This window comes from Vigna angularis, chromosome 5 (assembly GCF_016808095.1).
Source record: "Vigna angularis cultivar LongXiaoDou No.4 chromosome 5, ASM1680809v1, whole genome shotgun sequence".
In the NCBI taxonomy this organism is placed as follows: Eukaryota; Viridiplantae; Streptophyta; class Magnoliopsida; order Fabales; family Fabaceae; genus Vigna; species Vigna angularis.
This window is the reverse complement of record NC_068974.1, coordinates 33,406,020-33,416,924: the sequence shown is the minus strand read 5'-3', so window position 1 is coordinate 33,416,924 and position 10,905 is coordinate 33,406,020. Positions and strand designations below refer to the sequence as shown.

At 33.2% G+C, this 10,905-nt stretch overlaps 1 protein-coding gene across 1 annotated transcript; it reads right to left on the bottom strand.

The window, feature by feature from the left end:
- Window positions 1-2,228: 2,228 nt before the first annotated feature.
- LOC108322006 (probable CoA ligase CCL7) lies at window positions 2,229-5,599 on the bottom strand. Its single transcript, XM_017553943.2, has 7 exons — window positions 4,928-5,599; window positions 4,246-4,781; window positions 3,923-4,112; window positions 3,551-3,696; window positions 3,224-3,291; window positions 3,026-3,128; window positions 2,229-2,540 (listed from the first exon to the last, which is right to left on the bottom strand). The coding sequence occupies exons 1-7, from the start codon at window positions 5,424-5,426 to the stop codon at window positions 2,427-2,429; spliced, it is 1,656 nt and encodes a 551-aa protein (XP_017409432.1). The 5' UTR covers window positions 5,427-5,599; the 3' UTR covers window positions 2,229-2,426.
- Window positions 5,600-10,905: the final 5,306 nt, after the last annotated feature.

Below are 10,905 nucleotides of genomic sequence, written 5' to 3'. Positions count from 1 at the left end.
AAGACATGAATAGTAATAAAACAGTACTAAATCATAATATAAAAGCTTAGAAAGATTAGCTCCCCTACCTCTATTCCAGATTCCTCTTGATCTGAATTTATTTCCCCGAAACCCTTCAGAACCTCTACTCTTCTTGCAACTAAAAATTTCTCCCTAGCTCTTTCTTCTCTATTTCTCAAGCTCTCACTTGATTCCTCTTTTCTTGGTGCAAAATACCCTTCCCTCCCATGGCTATTTATAGTTAAAAAAAATTACTATTCATTAATATTTTAATATTATTTATTATTTTAATATTATTTAAAAATAATATTTCAATCATTTTCTTACCAAATCTGATCCTAATTTCTACCTACTACTTTCTTCCATCCTAAGGAATCTTAATGCTGAAAATTTATTTTTACTATTTACTTTTTACTATTTACTATTCACTTTTTACTATTCACTTTTTACTATTCACTATTCATTTTTTACTATTCGATTTTCTTAAAAAAAAATACTAAATAAGTTATCAAAAATTTTAACCTCTCCTTCTAAAATTACTATAATTTTATATTCAAAATATATATTTTTCTATCCATTAAAATTATTATTACTAATAAAATGCTAAAATTTACTATAAATATTTTTCATGGGTCTTACATAATTTGTTATTTGTGTTTGTGGTGTTATTTTACTGTTTATTTATTAATTAGGGACATTATAGGTGATAAATTTAGAATTAGGGTTTATGGAGTGGCTATCGCGTTTGGCCTTGGCAGTGAAATTTTCCTTTCTGAGAATTTTAACAGAGTGTGTGGCTTCAATTTATTGCAGGCTTGGTGATTTGTTTGCAGCTTTATATTTTTATGATTAATTAATTAAAAATAAGAAAGTAATACAATTTGATATATGTTTAAGTAAAAAATTTAAAACTACTGATTAATATTTTTTATATTTAAGTTGAATTGGTAATTATAATTAGTTTTTGTTCGAAGAGAGATATTGAACATAAAAATTATTTGTATTTAAGTGTCAACATTTCAATATACAATAATATGTCATGTTTTTATAATTTATTGTGAATTTTATATTAATCATAATATGATTCTTTATTAATATAATGATTTCAAATTAGTATTTAAATGTAAATATTTTTTTAATATAATACTGCATGATTTTTTTTATTAAAAAATATCTAGAATTTATATGTACGTTTGAATTTAATAAATTATTTTATAAGCTTTTAATAATTTCAATGTTACTCTCCTTTTATTAAAATTAATATAGTAACCAAGTTTAAATAAAACATAAAAACTATGCTAGTATTTGATTAAGATCTTTAAATATTAATAGTCCTAAAATTGAAAGTGTAATGTAATTCAGTTTTTTAAGAACTAGATAATTGGATGAGTCTGGTAAATAAAAGTTTAATTATATTGGAAAAGGTAAGCATATGTGTAAAAAATTAAGCAAGTATAATTTTAGTATTTAAATGTATATTATTAGTTTACAATGACTCCAAAGTATAATTTATTTTATTTAAACTATGATGATTTTTTTTTAAGAGTATCCAATTAAGTGCATGCATTATATTTCAAACATTCAATTTCCCGATCCAAACATTTAAATAAGTTTTTAAATTATTATAATAAAATAACTTTGTGGTAATTTGCTTAATGTAATAGTTTTTAAATTAAATATATAAATTGTGTAGTAATTATCAAAATTACTATTATTATTTTAAATTTAAATTCAAAATTTGAAGTCAAATTTAAATATAAAAACTTGAAATAATAATAATATTTATGCATATTTATAATATTTTTTTTAATAACAATTAGTTGTTTTCAATTCAAAATTCAATCATTATATAATTTTTTTTATAGTTTATGTTTGTTGTATTTATTAGAGATGATCAAATGAGTCTACTTCGTCTTACTAAACCTTGACTAGAAAAATTGAAAACAATAATTATACTCATGAATTTTTAAAATATTGACTAATTATTACTTAAAAAAAATTAGTGCATTAAGCTTATAAAGAACTTAAGTTCAAACTAGAGATGAATAATTTTTGAGAAAAATAATTCATGAAGACATAGTCTATAAAGAGTTTATAAATTGTGATATAAAATTACAAATGGATAAAAATATTAAATTTATAGACTCTTAGAATACCCACCTGAAAATTTATACCAATAATAATTTTTCTAACTCTTAAAAGAGATAAATTTAGTAGACTACACCAAATTCACTTTCTTGCTTTTCTTTGGTTAAATGGAGTATATGTTTACTGTAAAATTTACAACAATTTATGTGCCAATAAAAGCTATTATGTAGGAATTCTTGTGTGGTTTTAATCTTAAACTTGATTTGGCACATCTAATAAATTCTATGCACTCAGACTTTTCACTCTATCTCAGATATTGAATTGACCCTTGTAATGCACTAAATTTTGGATCGAGCTTTTGCAGCAATCTCTCTTCTAAGAATTTTTCCTGAAGATGTCTTTGGCACACTGCTGATGAATGACACCCTTCGCAATTTTTTGAAAGGTGCAACCTGTAAATACGTATAAAAAAATATATGCAGTCAGAGCAAACATTCAAATGTGATTAATTGAACAAACAGTTAAAACAATAAAAAGTGTGTTATACAAAAACTTTAACACACACAAACATTATTTTCAGAAACCTAACTCAACTTCACATAACCAGTTTCTAAAATAAGATTTGGATCCACTTGTATATTATTAACTTTATTTTTAGTCGAAATTTTCAACATTTAGTTATATGATTAAACAACCCTGTAATTTTGGAGCTTGTACTTATCTGCAGAATGAGTCTTCTATAACAGACAGTTCAAACACAGAACAAAAGGATGAAAGAAGCAATTTTGTTGAAAGCAAGAACTTCCTTTTTCTTTCTCTTGACAAAAATTTACTATATTTTCACTTAAGTGAACTCTAATTGTATCTTGGCAAGATAATCTATTTGTTTTATGAGTGACAGTAAAAAATCAACCTATTTTTTTTTATCTTTCTGTACCTGATCAGCAATGAACTTCTTAATTTCTTCTTCAGTCACTGAACTATTGGGTGAGCGAACAACATAGGCAATTGGAACCTCACCAGCCTCATCATCGGGATATCTATTCAAAGGAAGTTACTCAAGTGTGAGTTCCTAACAATTGATAACATATGATCACAAAAATCACACTATAGAACATTTATATGGTACACTTACGGTACAACAACAGCGTCTAATATTTCAGGATGAGAAATGAGAAGGCCTTCAAGTTCAGCTGGTGCAACCTAGTTACAAGGAGAAAAATAGCTTAGTTCTGAAATAAGCAGAAGGATTATGATATTGTCCAAACAGAGTAGCACATGCGTTATTATGGACTGAAATTTTTACAATTAACACATTAACCACTTTGGGCATGGAACATCTGTTTAATGTTCTTCAACACCCCCATTAGACCCACAAGGATTTGGTTAAGATTTCAGATATATAATCATGCAAGAAGAAAAAAATCACTTTCATTACTGGCATGGTATTTGCACTACATACCTGAAAACCTTTGTACTTGATCAGTTCTTTGATACGGTCAACCACATAAAGGTGTCCATCTTCATCAAAATAACCAAGATCTCCTGTGTGCACCCACCCCTTTTCATCTATGGTCAATCTTGTGGCCTGTGGATTGTTGTGATAACCTGAAAATTTGAGTAATCCTCGTACTAAGTTTTTGTATAGGAAAAAGCTACACAACACATTGATGTCAAACTCCATACAAAGTATAAATATGGCAATCCTCCATATCCATCCCAGAAGAAAACATCAGAGAGAAAGAGGAATCTAAATTACAGTCTTCAATGAGGAAGTCAGAATAAAAAGTTGCAGACTTGTGTATCAGAATAAAGCATTCTGGTATGCCTCTACCTTTCATCATGTTCGGACCTCGCACCCATATTTCCCCCAACTGTTTAGGAGGGAGAGGCTTTTGTTTTTCCACACTCACTATTTGAGCTTCCACTCCCGAAGCCAGCATTCCTGTTGACCCAGTATGACGAATCCCTGCTCTTGGATTCTCCACAGAAACAATGCCACAAGTTTCTGTCATGCCGTAGCCCTGAAAACACCACAAAAACAAATAGTACTATGAAACATATGCAAAAACACAAGAAAAAAGTGATGAAAGTAAAATAGATAAGAAAGTGGATGAATCAAGATAACAGATTGTCAGATAACATTATATATGTTACCTGACAAACAACTACATGAGGGAAATGCTTGCCACATTCTTCCATCAACTCTTTCCCCAGAGGAGCAGCACCAGAACCTATACGCTTCAATGAAGAGAGATTGTAGTTCCGAACCACACTCTGTTGTTTCGCCATAGCAAGCAGAATAGGAGGCACTAACCACAACTTCGTCACTCTGTGCTTCTCAATGGCCTTTAAAAACGCCTCCAACTCAAACTTCTCCATAGTCACCACTGCACTCCCTCGTCGTAGAGCTGTGTACGTCACCACCGTCAGCCCAAACACGTGGAACATCGGCAAAACACAGAGGAACACGTCGTCTACCTCCCCAGCCAGGTCGTCGTCCACGCTAATCATCACAGCGGCCGCGATGAAGTTCCCATGTGTCAGGACAACGCCTTTGCTCAGCCCCGTGGTCCCGGAGGAGTACAGCAGCGCCGCCGTGTCCCCCTGCTTAATCTCACTCTCCGGCAGCTCCGTCACCGGCCCTGCCATCTCCATTAGCCCATGGAGAGTCCAGATTTTCGGTGACACGTCTGCAAGTGATCCAATAGTGTGTGAATTTAGAAACAAATGGCATACTTTAATATGACTATTAATTTAAACAATTTAAAAAATGAAACTACATAAGCAAAGAATATTGTTCGGGATCAACCTTAAAATGAAGCCTTGGGAGTCTTACCTTTAGTTGGGTCCTGATGGTTGTTGTTGGTGCTGAGAATGACGGCAGGGAGGTTGAGTTTCTTTGCTTTGTCCCATAGTTCAGGAATTGTGATCAACAGTTTGGGATTGGAATCTTTGACTTGGTTCGAGAGTTCGTGGACGGTGTAAATGGGGTTGGCTGTGGAGACAATGGCTCCGATGGCTGTGGCCGCGAGGAAGCAGACGGGGTAGTGGATAGAGTTGGGAGCAAGGAGAAGGACGACGTCGTTTTTCTTTATTCCCAATTTGAGGAAACCATGGGCGAGCCTTGCTACTTGGGCTTTGAGCTGTGCGAAAGAGAGGGTTTGAGAAGAGTTAGCATCTACGAGAGCGGTTTTGGACGGAAAAGAAGAAACGCTCTGGAAGAGAAACGAAACGAGTGAAAGGTTGGTGTTCCGTGGAAGAACCAAAGAAGGCCTCAGAGACCGGTATATTCCGTCACCACCGTACCCGGATCTGTTCATTTCAGAGTTAACCATTATAATATGATAGATGAACGAAAATGGGTGTTATCTTTTGTAAATTTATACTCTCAGATGAACAAGGGAAGAAGAACAGGAAGCGGTTCCTTCCACGGATATTGTGGATTAAGTGGGAGATGATAATAAGACATTAATTGTCGTTTTAGTAGTTTCACAAGAGGAAGATGATTGTGATATACTGATGTATTAATAAGATGAGACTTTTTTTTTTTGTTAAACCAGACCCAGTCAGAGGTTGTGCAATGTATCTTTGCTTATTCAGATACATTGCATGCAATTTTAAGGTATTTGAATTTCTATTTTTCTTCTCTTCAAATGCATTTGGCAATTCTCTCACTTAACAAATACTAATGGGTTGCTTTCTGTGCATTGGAGAATATGGACTGGGTAAAACCATACATTTCAATCATATCAATCCTAATCAGTATATTTTTAATCTTTTTACTAATTTTATAAAAAATTTGTAAATCCTTACATGTGTTACATCATCATAAATGAAAATCTGTTTCAAAGTTAGAAAACCATTATGTCTGCTCTTCCAAATTTCCGTATTCATTATAGTTCATTTTTTTCGGTCTTTAAAGTCTCTCGTGGTACTAAAATCACTCTAATGATATCTATAGAATATACTTTTATTTTATACTAAACTCAGTAATACTTCAAAAGTATTAAGTACATAAAAAAAGTATTAAATACAATCATAATTAATTGATTTATATTAGTGAATGTATAAGTCAAGACAGCTAGTTTTATAACTGTCATATACATTGTATATAATAGCTTCCATTCTGCTATTTCAATAATACAGTACACAAGTTTCTTTTCAATCTTCTTCTATTTCCAATAGAACTTGTATCCAGAGCCTAGGTTGCTAGGTCCGTGCTTCAGAAATCCCCACGTCTCAGATTGGTGGTTAGGCAGAGTGGTTGAAGCGTGAAGAAGATTGTCAAGATTTCACTTCTTGATCAAGTTTAAGTGGTTAGAGGATGCCTCGCAGTGATATTTCATCAGCAAATCTTCTAGTTCTTACGAAGAAAAATTGAAATAGATGGAGTATATACGGGTGCTATTCAAGTATCAAGATGTGAGTGATGTTGTTGAAGGAGACTGTCAAGAGCTTGCTTCGGGTGCTACAGATGATTAGAAGGTTGTGGCCAGAAAGAAAGATAACAAAGTGTTGTTGATAATTCATCAATATGTTGATGATGCACATTTTGAGAAGATTCAAAATGGAATCACAACTAAAGAAGCTTGGAATATTCTCGTGTGAAGTCATGCGAGAGATGAAAAAGTCAAGAAAGTGAAACTTTAAATCCTGAGAAGACAGTATGAGTTACTACAAATGGAGGACAATGATAAAATAAGTGAGTATTTCAACAAAATACTCACAATCACGAATCAGATGAAGGGATGTGGAAAATCTATTACTGATCTTATGATAATTGAAAAGACCATGAGATCTCTGCTGCAGAAATTCAACTATATAGTGGTGGCTATAGAAGAATCAAAAGATTTGGAAAAGATGAAGATTGAAGAATTTCAAAGTTCTTTGGAAGAACGAGATGAGGTTGGTTGACAAAATTCCTGTCAAGAATGACGAGCAAGCCTTGAGAGTACATCGTGTCAAGAATGATGAAAGAAAGAAACAAAAGAAGTATAAAGAGAAACGAGCAAAGGGAAATTGGAAGGCTGACAGAACTAAAGATGATCAAGATGACGGGTCTGATTCAGTGGGGGAAAATGGTAGATTAAATAAGAATAAAAAAAAGAAAGATAAAAAGAGTGTTGAGTGTTTTAATTGTCACAAGTTTGGACATTACTCATATGAGTGTAATGATAACAAGGGAAATCAAAAGTAGTATCAGGACAAAGAGGCTCATATGGCACAAGAAGATTCAGACTCTGAACCATAAACCTTAATGGTAACAATCACTGCAAAAAGTTCTAGCTCTTAGATTGAATCTTGGTATCTAGATTCTGGATGTTTGAATCACATGACCTGTCATAAGGAGTGGTTGATCAACTTTGATGCAAAAAAGAAAAACAAGGTGAAATTTGCTGATGATAGCACTATGAAGGTGGAAGGAATTGACTTTGAAGGTGGAAGGAATTAGAGATGTTGTCATTAGAAGGAAGAATGGTTCGCATGCGATAATCTCCAACGTGTTGTTCGTCCCTGCCATGAAGTGTAATCTATTGAGCATTGGCCAATTGGTGCAGAAAGGTTTTACAACAATCATGGGAAATTATGACAAAATCGAGTTATTTGATATTAACAAGAATCTGATCTTGAGGAGCAAGCTTTCCAAGAACAAAACATTTCAAATCAACATGAAGGTTGTAGAAAACCTATAATGCTTGACCACCATGAAGAATGATGAGAGCTGGATGTGGCTTTTGAGGTTTGGTCACTTAAATTTCAAAGATCTACAACAACTTGGTGTGAAGAACATGGTATTCGGAACACTAAATATCACAATACCTGAGAGTATGCGTGAGGCCTGCTTGGCTAGAAAGTAAACCAGAATGTCATTTCAAGCACAACTGAGCATGTGATCCAAAGATTGTTTAGAGGTGGTATACTCTGATATATGCGGACCATTTGAAGTGCCTTCATTAGCTGGAAACAAGTATTTTATTACCTTTGTGGATGAATTTAATAATATGGGTGTATGTAATCAGAATAAAAAGTAACACATTATAAATCTTCATAAGATTCAAAGCATATGCAGAAAGGGAGAGTGGAAAATTATTGAAGATTCTTAGAACAAATAGCGGAGGTGAGTACACCTCTAATACCTTTGAAAATCACTATCAGACTAGTGGAATTTCACATGAGGTTACCGCACTGTACACACCTCAACATAATGGACTTCCTGAGAGAAGAAACAAAACAATATTGAATATGGCAAAAAGTATAATCAAGGAGAAAGGATTGCTACAAAAATTGTGGGACAAGGTAGTGTCAACAGTTGTCTACATCTTGAATATGTGTCCTACAAAGAAACTAGAAGCTAAAGTACCTTTAAAAGTATGGTCTGGAGTAAAACCCACAGTCAGTCACTTTAGAGTTTTTGGGTCTCTAGCGTTTAGACATGTACCAAATCAGAAAAGAACCAAACTACAAGATAAATGTGAGGCAATGATGTTCATTGGATATCATCCTACTGGAGCTTATAAACTCTATGAACCAATCAAAGAGAAAGTGGTGCTAGAAAATGAGAGTTGGGACTGAAAACTAATGCAGACTAGTCTAAAGAAAGCAGTGGTGAGTGGTATTACTGATAACTCGACACTAATAAAGCTTGAGGAAGTTGTAGGAAGCAATGCTACACCACATGTTGTGTCTCAAAGACCACATAGACAAAGAGTAATCCCACAAAGACTCTCTGACTTTAAGGTATATTCTGATGCACAAGTTGATGATAAGGGAGATTTGGTTCACATAGCACTAATGGCTGGAGCAAAACCTATAGATGAGAATGAAGCACTAAAGCAATCGGTTTGGAGAAGTGCAATGTAGGAGGAACTCATATCCATTGAGAAGAATGGAACATGGAGACTAGTTGATATTCCAACTGGAAAACGATACATTGGAGTAAAATGAGTTTTTAAGAAGCTGAATCCCGATGACTCAATCTCAAAGCACAAGGCAAGACTTATGGCAAAGGGATTTCTTCAACGACAATGACTAGATTTCTCTGAAGTCTTTGCTCAAGTGGCTCGAATAGAGACTATAAGTTTGATGATAGCAATGACTTAAAGGGATTGGTCATTGTTCCAACTTAATGTAAAATCAGCCTTCTTGCATGGACCCTTGGAGGAGGAGGTGTATGTCCAACAACCTCCTAGATTCGTTGAAAAGTGTAAAGAACATCAGGTTTACAAATTGCAGAAAGCCCTTTACGGATTGAGACAACCTCCTAGAGCTTGGAATAAAAGCATTGATTCGTTCCTTATCAATCTCAGATTTACAAAATGTGTTGTAGAGCATGGTGTGTACACTAATCATAGATAATCTATCTCTATGTAGATGATCTACTTGTTACTGGATCAAATCCACTAATCATAGAAGAATTCAAGAAAACTATGGAAGATGAATTCGAGATGACAGATTTGGGAAAATTGAGTTGTTTCCTGGGTATGGAATTCACCTACACAGTTGTAGGACTGGTTTTGCATCAAAAGAAGTATGCTGGAGAATTGCTAGATAGATTCAGCACGACTTCGTGCAATGCAACAAGGAGTCTTGTAGAGGTTAACTTGAAATTGATGAAGGATGACTTTGAAGAGAATGTAGACGAGACTATATTCAAACAAATTATAGGCTCATTGCGATTTCTCTGTAATAGCAGACCAGACTTGTCATTCAGTGTGGGTTTGATAAGCAAATTTATGAGCAACCTAAAGAAGTCTTATATGATTGCTGCCAAGAGATTATTGAGGTACGTTCAAGGTACAACTTATTATGGGATTTTATTTCCAACTGGAAGGCATATAAAATTGAATTTGAAATGATTGGATTCACGAATTTTGATTATGGTGGTGATTTAGTGGAGAGAAAAAGCAATTCTGGTTATATATTCATGTTAAATGATGCCCCTATCTCGTGGTATTCTAAGAAGCAACCAGTAGTAGCTGTGTCAAGTTGTGAAGCTTAGTATATAGCTAGAAAACTATGCTGCATGCTAAGGAATTTAGCTTAAAGAATTGATGAGAGAGTTAAAAGTTCTTTAGAAACAACAATACAGCTAAAAATTGACAATATTTATACTATAAATTTATCAAAAAATTTGGTGAATCATGGAAGGAGCAAACCGATAGAGGTGAAGTATCACTTCCTTAAAAATATGGTAAATAAATGAAAGATAGCATTAGCTAGTGCAAGACTGAAATACAATTGATTGATGGGTTTATAAAAGCTTTAAAATTTGAGAGATTTGAATATTTGAGAAAGAAAATTAGAAAATTAGAGTAGTATCCCTTAAGTCCTTGACTTAAAAGGGAAGTATTAGTGATTGTATAAATCAATTAGTTTTATAACAATTTTATAACTTTCATATACCACTATATATAATAACTTCCATTATGCTATTTCAATAATACAGTACACACGTTTCTTTTCAATCTTCTTCTTGTATTTCCAAAGATTTATTCGTAGTTATTATTAATTAAATATTAATTTAATCTTTATTTTGTATATAACGGAAAGATCAATATGATTGATCAAAAAAATAATCGGAATGATCGACAAAAAACGATCAACCTAAGAATTAATCGACTCGAAGCCTACTCGATTCGTGAGTCAATCATAACTTATGACGAGAAGGATATACACTATACAAGTGCCATTTATAGTTTTCATAAATTTTATTTTCTTAATTTTATATCTTATCTGTAGTCACATAGCTCCACGATAGTGTGTGTTAGCCTCACATAAGAACACATCAGCCTCACATCAATATTAAAAAATATG